At 42.6% G+C, this 17215-nt stretch overlaps 1 protein-coding gene across 2 annotated transcripts in view; it reads right to left on the bottom strand.

Moving 5' to 3' along the window:
• LOC142495340 (EF-hand calcium-binding domain-containing protein 6-like) overlaps window positions 1-17215 on the bottom strand; it is a 150747-nt gene that overhangs the window by 49612 nt on the left and 83920 nt on the right. The window contains exons 6-10 of one of the 2 annotated variants that reach the window (XM_075600678.1): window positions 13010-13152; window positions 9967-10101; window positions 4369-4439; window positions 3497-3576; window positions 1406-1471 (exon numbers count right to left, since the gene is read on the bottom strand). In XM_075600678.1, the coding sequence (XP_075456793.1) occupies window positions 1406-1471; window positions 3497-3576; window positions 4369-4439; window positions 9967-10101; window positions 13010-13152 (495 nt within the window). The remainder of the gene's footprint in view (window positions 1-1405; window positions 1472-3496; window positions 3577-4368; window positions 4440-9966; window positions 10102-13009; window positions 13153-17215) is intronic. The other variant, XM_075600679.1, reaches the window with a different exon arrangement.

The following is a 17215-nucleotide window of genomic DNA, read 5'->3' as shown; positions in this document are numbered from 1 at the left end:
TTATTCCATGTCTTTAAAAAAAATATATATAAATAGCCTTAACTCCGTTGATATAACAGGGATCTTGGTGGCAGTTTCATCTCATGAAGTTGTTTCCGCCAACAAAAAGTGGGGTAGCAGGTGTTTCATAAAATATTGCAGCCTTACCAATTTTTTTTAAATATTTCTCTTAAATAAATGTAACTTTATGCTTTAAACTAGATTCCAATGTTACCATGCTGCAAAACTGGTTAAAAAAATTGCACCAAATTTATTGAAACATAAAATTTATTCGGAAGCAAAAGCACATGAGTCTTTTTGGTGTCTTCCCAGGTCAGTTAATGTTTTTACATATACAGCTCAACCCCGTTATAACGCGATCCGTTACAACGCGAATCTGCTTATAACGCGATGCACAAGTGGCTCTCAATTTTTGTATCTATGAATACTTTCCAACACGATTATTGGTATCTTAAATACTTTATTGTACAATGCATAGTATTGTACATTATTTCTAACGCGATCCACTTATAACGCGATGTGATTCTTTGGACACCAAGTACAGCGTTATAAGGGGGTTGAGCTGTACCTATTGGTATGGGAGTTCCTAAAATAGAGGGTTTTCTTAACATATTTCAATATTGCTCAGGTTAGTAACCACTTATCTCTTACAAGTATCTCTGGAATCAAGGGTCCCCAGAGCTGAAATGAATGGGGTTCAGCTCTGGAGACCCCCTGCTTTAGCTGACGACAGAGAAGCCCAATGCTACATCCAACATGACAAAAATACACAGTAAAATACTTATATATTCTCTTGAAAAAGGGTAATTTAGTTTAACCCTTTGGCCAAAGCGTTGTAAGCTTGCGAGCCACGACAAGGCAGACACCTGTTCGCAAGTCCTAACACTACCAGATAAAATACTATATATATTTTGTGGGGGCTCAGGGGTTCCCAAAAAGAGCTTGCTGGGGTTTTGTGTTTTGAACCCCTGCTTTAAACCTGTATTTAAAAAAAATGAAAGAAAAAAAAATTCTATGGATTGCTTCTTTAACCGGGAAAGAACACTTATATATTACACGTTGCTATGCCTAATAAGACACCATTGTGAACTGCCAAACTCACTGCATAGTTTATTGTAAATAGGATGGTCATTAGTGGGGACCTGGCCAAGAAGCATATTTTGTTTTAACAACATTCTTGTAACTGAAAAAGACCAGAATGCTAAGCATGGAAAAACCTGCAACATAACATGTAGAGATACTGGATCCCTTCCAGCAACGAGAAGAGGAGAAAGAGATGAGATTTACGTTTTCTTAAGATTTTAATAGTTTGTTTTTGTTTATTTCTTGTCTCAAAGATTGCTTCACTTGAAAAATGATATAATACTTGGAAAGTATTCTCTACTTCGCAGAGTAATAAACTTACCAGGCCGGTTCCTGATGAGTTCAATTGATTGAATTCTTGTAACATTGACAAACATGCTTCATTTAGCTGCAGAAGAAATATTCACATGGTATTAAATATTGTATAGCTAATGGATGGGTTTTTTTTCTGCAAAAAAAAAAACATTCTTTCAAAATCAGATCAGCTGCTTGCTTGATACCTTTTAGCTAAATTGGAGCATGAGGGATGCTGCGGTAATACTGTACCTCTGTAGTACTGATACCTGCATATATTTATAGTGTGTTTCTTACTCCATATCATTGTATACTTTCCATACCCATTGGATACATTTTGCCTGGATTATGCATTACATGTATGAAACATGTGGATGGAGTCTTAAATATTTTTTTTACGTCTTAACCAACAATTAACCCTACTATTATACATTAGTTGAATGTTGTGATACCTTTTTAGTGGACTAACTAATATTAAGGCCGGCCACCAGCATTCCTCGGGCCCAGGAGAAAAAAGTCTACACCTGGGCCCCAAGATTGTTGAGCATGGAGGAGTGCTGGGACCCTGTTGAGTTGCCCCCCCTGTCGCACCTGGCATGCCCGGCCGATCCCAGGAATCCTATCCAACATCCAATCGGGCCTAACTTCTGGTTTGGCTGGCCCAGGTCTCCCTTTGCTGCCAGGCCAGAGAAAGTTGGCCCAGTGCCTCCCCCTCCCCCCGATGGTGGCCCTGCTAACATTATAATTATTCATAGATTAAATAATAATATACAGACAGAGCTTTACAAACCTCATCGTTTTTTAAATTTTTTTTTTATTATTATTTCAAGTGTACTTGGCTCTTTAAGAAGAAACCAACTGTGCACTTCTTGAAAAATAAGAAAACGTGTACAGTGTACACTACACTTGAAAAATAAACCTATGAAATGAGGTTTCAACTGCTCTGTAGACTTTAATTGTATCAATGCAGCTCTGCTGATAGGTATCACAACCTACAATGAATGTGCTCTTCTTCAGGACCAATACTGCTATTAGAACTTTGAAGTACGTCAGGTGAATATTTAAGTAATAATCCCAGATGAACAGGGCATTACTGACCAATAATGACCTGGCTGGAAGAGTTGAAGGCCCGAGGCGAAGTCGAGGAACTTTAACCCAGCCATGGCATTATTGGCAAGTAATGCCCTGTTCTGAGGGGATTATTACTATTATAGGCTAGATGTAGGCTTATTTTTAATTTTATTTTTTAACATTTGTCAAAAAAAAGATAGACACTTTTGTAGTCATATTGATTTTTATCAGCAAGATTGTCTACATTCTGATGCTTTAACTGCAAGTTTATTAAAAGGAAATTGTACATTCACACAGCCCCCCCCCCCCACCCCCCCACACACACACTCTTCAGCCTCTACTGAGCCTGTGGAAATGAAGTCCTTGAATATTAAAAGTAATGGTTTGGCTATTGCTGAACTTAACTCCTTAAGAACTCTTGGATGTATGCCATCGGGGCCAGGTGCCTTATTTACTTTAATTTTATCAAGCCTCCTCTGAACTTCCTCAGTTAACCAATTGTTCATTACTATAGAGGTTGTGGCTTCCTCCTGTGGCACTACTATTGAAATTGATTTTTCCCTGGTAAGCACAGGGGCAAGAAAATGTGTTTAATACCTCTGCTTTTCCCTTATCTCCAATAATCTGCCTGCCCATCTCACGCTGAAAGGGTCCTATATTTCCTTTCCTCATTTTTTTGTTATTAAGGTACTTAAAGAACATTTTAGGGTTGATCTTACTTTCTATTACAATTCTTTTTTCATTATCCATTTTTGCTAATTTGATTGCCCTGTTGCATATTTTGTTACATTCCTTATAATTCTGATACGATGCCTCCGTCTCTTCTGACTTCAAGAATCTAAACGCCTGCCTCTTCTTTTCCATTTCCTCCCCTACCTGTTTATTTAAGTGTTCTTCTAAATTACCCCCATAATGTTTTAAAACATCTTGATGTATGATTCATTATATTTGATGTCTTGGCTCGGGTCCACAAGCAACACCTAAAGCAGCAATTGTCATTGACTTTACGACAAACAATTAGTTCAGAACAGTAACAATTCAGATTTACCTTTTCTTTTATAGCACGAATGATTTCCTCAATTCTTCCACTCGTTTTCCCATTCAAAACATGTTCACCGGTATTATCTGCTGCAACACAGAAGGTTTGCAAATATATAAATAGTGCTATTAAGCAAAGTTTCCAAGTCTGCAAATCTGGCAACAACAAGCACCCCACAATTAGTAAAGAAATTGATTTCTACAGAACTAATTGTCCTTGTTAAATTCGGGGGATGTTTTTGCACCCCTTTTGCTCCAGTTTTGTACAGGCATACCCCGCATTAATGTACGTAATGGGACCGGAGCATGTATGTAAAGCGAAAATGTACTTAAAGTGAAGCACTACCTTTTTTCCACTTATCGATGCATGTACTGTACGGCAATCGTCATATACGTGCATAAATGATGTAAATAACGCATGTGTAACAGGCTCTATAGTCTCCCCGCTTGCGCACAGCTTCAATACAGGTAGGGAGCCGGTATTGCTGTTCAGGATGTGCTGACAGGCGCATGCGTGAGCTGCTGTTTGCCTATTGGGCGATATGTCCTTACTCGCGAGTGTACTTGAAATGAGTGTCCTTAAACCGGGGTATGTCTGTATAGAACACACATGAACAAATAAAACTAACAAAGGAAAAGAAAAAAGAATCCCTTATGATTTCTGCACACTCACTAATTAAATACTATAAAACATAACTTTTAATATAATTAGATAATACTACCCCGCAATATTCGACATTAACATTTTGTTAGTAATATAAACCGAGTTCCCTTCTAGCACCTGAATTGTCAATTAGGTAGAGCAGATCATATGTGATATATGTATTAGATATTAATAAATAACCTCATAACGTTGCAATTTTTCACTGTCCTAAACAATACCTGGAAACGGTAATCCTAGTTTGCTGAACAGTAGGATGGTGGGCACTGCTGCACTTGTCGTCTTTTCAATCCTGCAAAGATAGCATCACAGTGACTGCAACATTGATACTGATCTCCTCACTTCTGAATAATAGCTGCTGTCCTAGCTATAGAAATGCAAGCCTCACAGTGCTCTTATACAAGGTTTACTCCTTGTAGGGACAAATGCATGTTAAGGGGAAGTAGGAAATGGACCTGAACATTCAGGATGTAGGTCATTGTATACATGGTGGATGATGGCATGTTTTACATTTATCCTCAATGTGGTTTCTGGGATACTGGAAACCCTCCCCATGAGCATGACTCTGTAAGCCAGGGGCACACAAACTGGGGGGTGCGCCAACGTGGGGGGTTGCAGAGGGCCTGCACGCTTCCCAAAGGAATTTAACTTAAATGCCGGGGAAGTGGCGAAGGCCTCTGTAACTTCTCCTTACTTTTGTTCAGACGGCTTCTGGTGACGCGTCGCCATGGCAACGCAGCATCAAATGACGCAGAGGGGTAATGACAACGTGACATCATGACGCCAGAGCCAAGGTAAGGAGGGGGGAGGGGGGTGAGGAGAGAGGGACAGCTGGCATGGGGACACCTGCTGTAAGCGGTGGCTAGGTGACCAAGCAGAGATTGTAACTCTTTAACCTTCAATTTTTAATTAGTGACAGCCATCAAATGCAACTCCCACAATTTGTCCAACTTTTCCCGTCCGTAGCAAAAAAAAATCCTATTCAAATCAATTTCAACACACAGAAAAGAAAGCACTTTTTGCTGGGCCCTCAGCTTTATCAATGGCATGCCAAAATATTCAGGCACCATAGGAAAGGTCGGAAGTAGCTGAAAATAATCTGAATCGGTAACTACAAAATCACAACCAGCTTATTTTTTAACTACAAAGTCGAGGCATCTGACAAAGGTTTTAAAAATATGAACATGATGTAACAGGGTATGTCCATCTGTACCTGTCTTTCCCCCTGTTATGTAACTCCTGCGAGCTGCAGGCAGTAACAGGTTAATTCTGTGGCTTTGTACCCTCCTTGTGCTCCTCACGGATGGACATGAACTGGTGGTGACTCACAGACTGTGTAAACCTATTAGGATTGGCCTAGTCTGTGAGCCCGCCCCTTCCAGTTCCTGAAGGGAGAGCCAAATTGTTTTGCAGTTCTGCTTTGGAAGCTGAACAGAGCAGTAAGGGCTGTCAGTCTCTCCCATTGTGAGGATGAGCGTGTCCATCCCAGGTCTCTAGGCCTCGGGAACATCATGAATCCTCCAGAGAGGCCCTGTACTATCTGAGGGTCCAGCACCATCTCTAGGCCTGGAACGCTAGAAAGCCTGCAACGCTGAATCCCATCTGTGCAGTGGTTGTAATAAAGCCCATGTTCTTTTACACTCTGCCTGCGTGTCAGTCCCTGGGCAGAGGGGATAATGGTGTTATGGTGGGGGCTGATCTCCTGGCATCCTGGAGCCCACCACAACTGGAGGCTCAAGAACCCTGAGAGGAAACTCATAAGATCACTCAAAAGCCTGTCCTGATCTCCATAAGACCGCAGATCAACTCAGCTCTCCTGACCCAACAGGTGCACCACACACCATGTAACAGAAGCTGTGTATCTCCCACTGGGGGAGGGGGGAGGGGGTGGAACAGCGTTACAATGATAATTGACAATCGTAATGATTATTCCACCACAAACTGAATTATGAACTAAAAATGACATTGGAAGCCTTGCTTGTTATGGCATTTGCTCGCTTGTTTGACCTAATCATTGTCCTAATAATTAGTAGTACTCTACTGTTTCACTGGGGTTTTTTGTATGCCTTCGTCTGAATTAATATACTGTAAATATACTGTACTGTAAATACAAATATAGAAAAAGTATCTGTCATCTAAATTTAACATAGGTTGAACTTGATGGACATATGTCTTTTTTCAAATGCAACTATGCCCCCATAGATAAAGGCTGTAATTTTAATAATATTTCTTACACTTCAGGGTGGATCATGAAATAGAATAAAATCTTGAACTGTTGAAACTTTCTTGTTAAATTACCAATATCAATATCCCCTGTCCAGCCCTCCCTATATCCTTTCCTCAATTAGGAAATCACCGTACTGACCAATTGCTAGTCCTTCTTGAGTCCAACATTCTGTTCGTGTGCCTGGGTACAAGTATAAAAGCTTTCAAATGTCCAATCACAGCTTTGGTTTAAAAACATTACTTTGATCAATGTGAAGCAATGTTGTTGTGCAAATGAGTTATCGTTCATACTTGGACAAGTCTTTGATTCTTTAATGTGTGTCTCCTCCAACGTCCAAAAGGTTTAGATGTTCCACTTCGTAGCAAAGAATAACATCTTGGCACATTGTTCTAAATATGCACAGTGGTCATTTCAGTAACATCTATTAATGCTATTTGTTGATACTATGTTTTGACATAAATGAATGCCACCGGGATGAGTACAGTCTGAAACACATTGGTACAATAATTTACACAGGAAAAAGTATGAAGCAATGTGCTGTCCCTGCAGACAAATTAGAGGACAGAAACAAAAGTAGGGCATCTGGAAGAAGAAGAAGAAGAATGTAAGGACTGATTTATGTACAAGGCGCAGATTCAAGAACATTCTGTTTCTGAATTCTGAGTTGTATTTAAAATCGTCCACTCATCACAAACAAAAAAACACTGCACAGTCTGCATCCACATTCAGTAGGAGAATACTGTGAATGAATTATGATTATATTTTATTACATTTTAATTGTATGCCACCAACATTCCGCAGTGCAGCACAATGTAGAGGTAACATAAAATACATACAATTTATAATATAATGAAACTGTAGATAATGAGGTCCACCGCAAAACTTTGCAGTTCTCCCTGGATACGTGATTTATGCAGCTGAGGGGTTTGTGGTCAGTCACCACCATAAAGGATTGCCCATTGACATAGGGCTGAAGCTTCCTTAGCGCCCAAACAATGGCCCAGCACTTCTCTATTGTGACATATGCGACCTCCCAAGGTATGAGTTTGCAGCTCAAATAAATCACTGGGTGCTAAACCCCGTTCTCACTCACCTGGCTGTAGACTGAGGACTGCACAGATGCCATATGTAGAGGCATCGGTTTGGAGTAGGAACCGCTTTCTATAGTCTGGGGCCACCAAGATAGGAGTGCTGGCTTGGGTGTTTTTAAGAGCCTGAAAGGTGGTCTTACACATCGAAGACCAAGTCACAGAGTGGGGGAGCCTTATCTTGGTCAGGAGCATCAATGGTTTGACGATAGCAGAGTACCAGGGCACGAATTTCTGGTAATACCAAACCATCCCCAGGAGCGCAAGCACCTGCTTCTGCATATAGGAAGTTGCTCATCCCAGGTCCTACCAAACACCACCAGATAGTCCAAATACACCCGGACACACCCGTGCATTCTTTCCAGCAACTAGTTGACCTGGTGTTGGAACATAGAAGATTCTTCATTCCGAATGGCATGGCTTAAAATTCATACAAGCCATTCGGGGTGATGAATGCTGACTTCTCGATAGCATCCTGGATCAATAGAATCTGCCAATATTCCTGGCTCAGATTCAAGGTAGACCAGTACTGGTCCTCCGTGAGCTCATCCAGGAGCTCGTCCATGTGAGGCATGGGAGGTCATTGCTCACTGTTGTGGTTTAATTCTTCTTGTCAACAAGCCTACCAGCGATGCCCAAGGATTTTGAGAATGGGAGATTAACCCTAGGGCCAGCCTCTCCTCTATCTCTCCATCAATGCTTCACTTCAGCTGAGACCCGGTAGGCATTCTTGCTTAGGGGCGTCTGATCACCGGTGTTGACCAGATGACCCATTAGGTTGGTCCTGTCTGGATTATGAGTAAACAATACCCGGTACCTCCCAAGAAATTATTTTGCCTGCACCAGTTGGGGAGCAGCGAGTTATGCTCCGATCCCTACTTTATTTGCAGATCCCACCTGCTGGGCTTCCCCAAGGAGATCACAGCTCACTGGATCTCCCGGTGGTGGGTTACAAACGGCCATCACCGGCGGCTCACTCGTATAATATGCCTTCAACATATTGATGTAGTAGATCTGCTACCTTGTCTGATCTTCACTCAGAGCTACTACATAATTTGTGTCCTTCACCCACCGGATGACTGTGAACAGGCCAGACCAGGCAGCCAGAAGCTTGTTCTGGTGAGTGGGCTTCAGAATAAGAATCTGCTGTCCTCAGAACCTCTCAGCTAGAGGCGTTTCGGTTGTACCAATGCTCTGGCTTAAGCTACTCTGAGGTTAGCCTGTGCCAACCCCATAAGATCCTCTAATGGCTCAGAGCTCCACCAAATATCTCACCACTGAGGTACCTTCTTGCGGACTTCCCCTCCCATCCCTCACAGAACAAGTCAAGCGGTCCATGCACCCAGCGTCCGTAGAGCAGCTCGAAGGGCAAGATGTCAGACTCCAGCGGCACCAATCTGTTGGCAAAGAGGAGGTGCTGCAAAGGAGCTTCCCAATCCCAGCCTTCAGCTTCTGCAAATGCTTGTAGCATCTGCTCTAAGGTGCCATTGAACCACTCACACTGTACACTCATTTGGGGTGGGTAGGGGGCACTTGAAGTTGCTTAACCCTGCACTTAGCCTAGAGAATTTGGAGTAGTAAAAACATTTGCTTAAAGAAGCATATGAGTACCAGTAGGGTAATACTATACACATGATACATCAAGCTTGGCCCCCTGCAGATGCACTTACCAGAATGCCCTCCCATTGTCTCTGTACGGTCTTCCTACCTACCAATTAGATTGTAAGCTCCTCGGAGCAGGGACTTCTCTTCCTAAATTTTACTTTTATGTCTGAAGTACCTTTTCCCATGACCTGTTATTTGTCTTATTTGTTATTTATATGATTGTCACGTACTACTACTGTGAAGCACTATATACATTCATGGCGCTATATAAATAAAGACATAAAATACAACATGAACTGTGCTCCCTGGTCAATGAGGCTTTCGCAAGAGAAACCTACCCTAGCAAAAATTTCTATCTGTGCCCCCACTATCTTGTGCAACTCTATCAAAGAGAGCTTTGGAGTAACACATGGCAAAGTCTACCACAGTCTACACAGTCACATCAGGATATGAGTGGTTTACCTCACTGGGAAGTTTTTAAAATGTTTCAAATAGAACTCTAATGGTAGATGAAACTGTAGTTTGTGCAATGCAAAACCATCACAATTTATAAATGAAAAGATGCCAAACGAGCCATATAATTTGGAAATGAAGTTGCATATGTATATAGTGCTTATGCATGGTCTGTGGTTCTTCTAGCCATTAGCGAGACAACATCATATAAACCACTTGCCCTAGGAAGGGAGTTTTCAAGACCAAGGGAACATACTTTAATTACTTATAATCAAAGTAGGCCAGTAGTAGGCAAGACATGATTCATACATTTGTAGAGCCCAAAATATTTATGGTTTGGTGTTTAATTATTTTTTTCATGTTCGGCTTAGTGCATATGAAGATTTTTTTTTTTGGGCGACTAGAGTTTGATTCCAGGTTCTAGAACTCTGAATGTTGGGCCTTACCTCATCCATATGTAAGCAAGCTCATCATCAGTGAATACTAGACCAATGCTGCTTAGAGCGTCCTTAAATTGCAGAAAGGAAACCGATCCAGAAGAATGGAGGCAACATGATGGCAAATATTTTTTAAAAGATTCACTGAAAGAAGACAATATAAATATATTTAAATGTATGTAGTCTCAATTTACACAAAACATTTTTAATGTTCCAGTATTTTGTCTGCTCTTTTATTCAGACACATTATGGGCATACACCATTCAGATGTACAGTAGATACATTTGTTTGTCCTACATTTTGTTATCAATTGGGTTATAATTTATTTGACAATTACTGTATGGTAAAAACAGTAGCGGCAGCTTTTCTACTCCGAGCCAGGTCAGGTGGCTATGGGTAAAGAAGGAGAAAACCATGAGCCTCTGTTGTAACAGGCCAATCCCATGCATTTCTTTTGGGCATATCCTGACATTAAAGAGCCAGAGGGACCCCACTGAATTCTCTAGAGCATGGATGGGCAACTCCCATCCTCAAGGGCCACCAACAGGTCAGTTCTTCAGGATTTATCTGCTTTAACACAGGTCAAAGACTGAGCCACCTGTGCTGACGCAGGAATATCCTGAAAACCCGACCAGTTGGTGGCCCTTGAGGACTGGAGTTGTCCACTCCTGCTCTCGAAGCTTACCTGATGTTTGTGAGAGCCCAAATATTGAAGATTCCATGGGCAGCATCATTTTAAACAGGGCAATGTTTTTTTTTTAATTTAGAGTGGGATACATAAGTATGTGTGTTGGGAGGTGATCTTACATTTAAAGGGGGTAACGTCTGAAATGAGGGCTCTACCTCCTTCAGTGCCTACACAGATCTGTACATGGGGAGGTGAAAAAGTTTTTTACAGAGCGCTAGTACAATAACCTTTTCTGTACTGTTTATATGTGATATACCTACTCTGAATGGGTTAACTCTGTCACTGCAGTCAATGCAAATAAATACGTTTAATTACATATGCCCAACTAAAACATTATGCAAAACATAACATTTCAGATATATGCTCCTAATGTGCTTTTGCATTGCAAACGTCTCTGAAATTAATTTAAACAATTTGGTCAGTATGGTAAAGACTTCATCAATGATATTAAACTAGTTAAATAGGTTAATAAAATACACATTTCTGAACATGTATCCTCACTAAGGGGGCTATTTGTCAGCATAGATAAACGTGTGTTTAGATGCACTGCTCCGTTGCAGAGTTTTAGCCTTACGCTACATCAGATGAGTAAGATCCATCTTAACTTCAACACAGGAGCTTAAATCCTGCAGTGTGATACTGGCAGCTCCTCCTATGTATCCCGGGAATCAGAGGGTCCCCTGAGCTGAAATTAATTTGGTTTAGCTCTGGGGGCCCCTTACTTCTAGTGATGTACTTGGTATCCGTAAATTACCCAGTACCCGGCATACCTGGCCATATTTCAACTACCCGAACCCGGCCCAGGGCACTGGAACCTGGTGCTGGATACTTCCTTCCGGCTCTGCTTCCTCATTCCTCCTCAATCACCCCCTTCCTGCCGGGGTGGTGGGAGAGGAGCATGGAGAACGGGAGGAGCAGAGCAGCAGAGGAGGACAGCAGCCAGCAGCAGAGGAGGAGGAGCAGGAGTTAGACAGCTGAGGACAGCGGGTGGAGGGAGAGAAGAACGGCAGCCTGCAGAGGACAGCAGCTGCGGGTGGAGGGAGAGAAGGTAGGACGGCAGCCAACAGAGGGCGGTGGAGGGAGATAAAGGCGGCAGCTGTGGCGGCGGGAGAAGAGGACCATGCGAGTGGAGCAGGAGCAGCACAGGACGATGACCGGGGAGGAGCGTGCTATAACAGCAGCAGACATCAGATGTCCGAGAAGACTTCCAGGTCGGACCACTGGGGCACCCTCCGCCCCAGCCGTCGTCTTGTGCTGCTCCTGCTCCACTCACATGGTCCTCTTCTACCGCCCTACCAGCTTCCAACTTCCTCTCCCTCCACCGCCTGCTGACGTCCTCCTTCTCTCCTTCTGCTGTGGGCTACTGTCCTCTGCAGGCTGCTGTCTCCTCTCACTCCACCGCCCACTGTCATCCTCTGCCAGCTGACGTCCTCCTCTCTTCCTGCTGCTGCCCTCCTCCTCTTCCGTCGCCCCCCAAACCTACTCGGCGGGTACCCAGATACCAGGCCGGGTAATTTTTCTTTTTCCCCAGGTACCCAGTATTTCTTAGGACCCTGTACATCCCTATTTGCTTCCCACCACTTAAAACAAAATTGTTGGTATTATATATGGAATATATATATTATTGTCGTTGTAGAGGTAAAACTCATTACGTGCATTTTTAAGTTTTTATTCTTCAGAATTTGTTAAAATGCCTACCTTTCTAAATACAGCATTTTTCTTGTCCAAAAAAAAATTAATCGCCTTTTCCTCAGTTTCCTCAGTACTCAAAGAATGTAGTTTTACCTCTACAGCAATGATATGTTGTTGGTACAGAATGGGTGCTAAGGCAGTAAGTATGTGAGGCAGTCAGATAATAATGTGTGTGTATAATGTATATGAGTGTATATGTATGTATGTATGTATGTATGTATGTATATATATATATATATATATATATATATATATATCAAAAACAAATCGTCGATACCGTTCTGTGGCTAACTAAATGCTTTTATTTGTGCGAGCTTTCGAGATACACTGATCTCTTCTTCAAGGTGATATTACAATTGGTTAAGCCAAGAAATGTACTTTCACACCGAGCAGCTAGGAATGTTACCTCTGTTGTGGGTGAAGCCTAACCCTCCCCCTGTGCAGTATGCAATTTATGACTTAAGGGTTTAAATGGTCCCTGAATGTTTGTGATGTTTGAAAGTAAATTTCTTAGCTTAATCAATTGTAGCATCGCCCGAAGAATCACTGTATCTCGAAAGCTCGTACAAATAAATGCATTTCGTTAGCCACAGAACGGTATTGACTATTTGTTTTTTGATCATTAAGCTCGGCTAACGCGGTACCGATACCTCTATATACAATAACAGTTACCTTTTCTTTACTCTCTCTAATAATAAATCCCATGACTTTTCATTCATTGTTCTGTCAGTATTTGATTGTATGAACTTTTGCTTTTCGATACTTCTCTGAAGATGTTTAGCTGTACTTGGTGTTATCCACTCAGTGTTATGGACCTAGGGAAAAACATTACTGATGAATAAAAAGTCAATATAGTTTGTTATCAGATGGATATACAGATATTGATTTAGATCTGCACAAATGTTTCTAAAAAAAATCTAACAAATGCTATTGATCACATTTTTATATTTTTAAATTAAAACAAACGAGACAATGTATAGCCTCAGTCCCCTGTTCCCCCTGGTCCCCTGTTTGTCCCCTAACCTTTCCATAGGAGTATAGCACAGCAGGGGAGCTGCAGGTTTCAGCAGCCTCGGGGGCTGCAGGACGCGTTGCCAGGCAACCAATAGGGCTGAGAGATGTATGGCAGTTAGAATTTTGACAGTTAAGGGACTGTGTGTTGGAGCCAGGGCAGACAAGGGGAAGGGAGGGTCTGAGTGTCAGCGGCACTCAGATTAGGGCCAGAGAATCCCCATAGGTCCCAGATAGGCCCCACTCACGTGTAGTTTGTGGCTGCTGCAGGGAAAGCCCCTTAGATAGGGATGCTTCCCCATTTTACTGTAGTGTCAGGGACACAGTGAAGACGCCATGCGGTGATCGCGGTCTGGGACCAGACCACAGCGGTGCTATCAAAGACTCTTAAAGGTGAGACCCTCCTACCGCAGTCCACCTAACGCAGAGGCAGATGCCATCGCGTAGGGCCACATCGCTGGATCAGACGAATCCTCATTTCTAAGTCGGCCGCATAGAGTACTGGAGTACTCGGCAGATACCTCAACAAAGTGCACCAACAGTTCACGAGATAGCGCTCCTCCCTACACTTTTGGATGGGCTGGACACTGGGAAAGGGACATCAGGGTATTGTTGCTTAGCACCTGATATACTTTGGGACACTCACTGGTGGTACTGGGTGGGGTGTTCATTATACTGGGAGGTGGTGTTATGTTATATGTGTTATCAGTAAAGGTTGTTATTATATAATGTGTGTTTACTATTACTATTGGTTCCTGTAAGGGGCTTCTTCCACTATGCTGGGATCCCTCGCAGGTGGAGGCGCTGCACTGAGACGATAATTATACAACCCCAAGCTCCCCGTGGCGGAGGCTTGGGTCCTCTGTGAGCCAACAGGTAACAGCAGTACCGGTAGTCTCTTTATTTAGGGGGAAAGAGGGCTACATTTGGAGGCGCTGCTGAAATCTCAGACCTGTGGTGCCCTGCTCAGTAGTCTAAATTTGTGAAACCCTTCATACAGGCATGTTCACACCCACCGGGCAACAGGTCCTTGACTGGGCCTAGAGTACCGCATGTCCCCGCGCCACGTGGTTGCGGTGGGAGGAGTATCCCTACTTACCTCAATAACTGCTGTCCGTGACCACGCACAAAACTTCCCGGGTCTGGCCAATGCCAGGGTCTTAGGCCGCAAACTTGATGCGGATTTCCATTCTAGTGCCATACTATTGGCCACACAACATGATATATGCTTGGACACGGCCCCTAAACCTATCTGAGGCCCTGCCCACAGGGCATCCACTGATATATATTTAAAACCAGAGACAGAACATAAAACACAGACAAAGTTCAGTTTTTAGCACATCAAGTGAGACTCATACACGGTACAGTGCCTAAATATGTATGTATAAATATCTAATAAGTAAAATGGTCTTTTAGTTTGACATTTTTGGCCAAAATTGTTGTAAGCCCCTGAGCCAACGCCACGGCAGACCACATATCAGGGGTCCCTAACGCTAATATAAATTCTTAATAACCTGTGTAATAACAGGAAGAATGATTTATAGTAAATCTGTCAATATTAGTTGCAAAGTTCTAAGTCTGACTGAAGCTTTTATTAACCTGTACATTACCAGGAAAAGCACTCTGTATTAGAGATGTCACAGCCAAACTGCAAGCAGGCAAGTTCCCCTGAGTGGAAGATGCTATGGAGTGAGCCCATAACCATTTAAATGTGGGAGGGGGTGAGCTTAAATTAGGAAGGAGGTTGCCACCCTCCAATCAGCCATGACTAGCTGGACAAGAATTGTAAAACATACTGGACACCTAACAAGCTCCTATTGAACCCCCAAAATGACCACAACATATATATAAGCATATGAGTGTCACAGAGGAGTGCTACTGAGCATGGCAATATATATTTAAAACCAGAGACAGAACATAAAACACAGACAAAGCTCAGTTTATAGCACATCCAGTGTTACTCATACACGGTGCAGTGCCTAAATATGTATGTATAAATATCTAATAAGTAAAATGGTCTTTTAGTTTGACATTTTTGGCCAAATATATATGTTGTGGTCATTTTGGGGGTTCAATAGGAGCTTGTTAGGTGTCCAGTATGTTTTACAATTCTTGTCCAGCTAGTCATGGCTGATTGGAGGGTGGCAACCTCCTTCCTAATTTAAGCTCACCCCCTCCCACATTTAAATGGTTATGGGCTCACTCCATAGCATCTTCCACTCAGGGGAACTTGCCTGCTTGCAGTTTGGCTGTGACATCTCTAATACAGAGTGCTTTTCCTGGTAATGTACAGGTTAATAAAAGCTTCAGTCAGACTTAAAACTTTGCAACTAATATTGACAGATTTACTATAAATCATTCTTCCTGTTATTACACAGGTTATTAAGAATTTATATTAGCGTTAGGGACCCCTAATATGTGGTCTGCCGTGGCGTTGGCTCAGGGGCTTACAACAATTTTGGCCAAAAATGTCAAACTAAAAGACCATTTTACTTATTAGATATTTATACATACATATTTAGGCACTGCACCGTGTATGAGTCTCACTGGATGTGCTAAAAACTGAGCTTTGTCTGTGTTTTATGTTCTGTCTCTGGTTTTAAATATATATTGCCATGCTCAGTAGCACTCCTCTGTGACACTCATATGCTTATATATATGTTGTGGTCATTTTGGGGGTTCAATAGGAGCTTGTTAGGTGTCCAGTATGTCATCCACTGATATACCCTGAGTTACCATCTTCCATAGGAACCTTCACTCCGAGACTTGCCTCCGAGGTCCCCTATCAGGCTAGACCGGCCATCTCAAGGCTCTCCACCGAGGTCCTTTCTCACGCTGAAGCATCCACCTTCTCCTACAGTCCTGGAGGGTAGATGGCCACAAGTACCCCAGTTTGAGCAGACCTACCTGTACCCAGGGTCACTTTCACCTCAAGTGTGATACCCAAGACACCTACCGTCAGCCGGTATCAGAGTAACCCTGACCCAACTCCTAATCAGAGTCCAGTTTATAGCCACTTGTCTCTGGGAACTTCCAACTTAGGAGTGACCCTACCGCAATTAGTGGAGGCCCTAACTATGTCTTCACAGTCGCATAATTACAGCAAGCTTAAGGTTTTCTCTGGGATAGTGCCAACACCCTTAGGAGAAGAAGGATTTGAGACTTGGAGGGAACATGCTCTCCACGTGCTAGATGAGTGGTCGTGCTCCTTTAATTGTTTTCTAAGAAACTAACAGGTGCTCATGGGATAATATTGCATGGAATTGGGAAAACAAAAACTATTTTTAAAAACATAATACACCAAGAGTAAAAAGTGCAAGAAGGCCAAATATCTAATTTATCTCTGAAATGGCTAGGACTTCCTCTTCAGGCATCTATGTGAGTGCCACTTATTTCTGGACATTTGTGGAACTTATGTAACCCAATTAGATTGTCAGTTAAAGCAGTTATATATAGTAAGTGTAACCCCTCTTTATTTTGCTATACCTCAGTCTATGAGGTGGCGGCCTGAGTCCATACAATGTAAGTAACCCTCAAACGTGCGTGGGGCCAGTAGAAAGGGGACACCACAGCAGGATATATATCAGGTTAATGAATAGATAGTAGTTGTGTATTCTAGCATCCCAGCATAACCAAGAGCTGCGTGTGCGTATGTGTGTTAGTCACTGTATAAGGCCTCCCAATCCTAGGTGATCAGGCCCTGCCGTGTGATACCGGTATCTCTTTGCAGCTCATAGTTTGAAATGTCAGTTGCAGGCCTGTACTTCACAACGATATATAATGTGGTACCACTTTCCTCTGACTCTGTGGGCGATCCCCTCCATCAGCAGTCTGTCTCCTGCTTTGCTTCTCTGCAGATGGGCTCAC

Source organism: Ascaphus truei, chromosome 5, assembly GCF_040206685.1.
Source record: "Ascaphus truei isolate aAscTru1 chromosome 5, aAscTru1.hap1, whole genome shotgun sequence".
NCBI lineage: Eukaryota > Metazoa > Chordata > Amphibia > Anura > Ascaphidae > Ascaphus > Ascaphus truei.
This window is presented reverse-complemented; position numbering and strand designations above follow the sequence as displayed.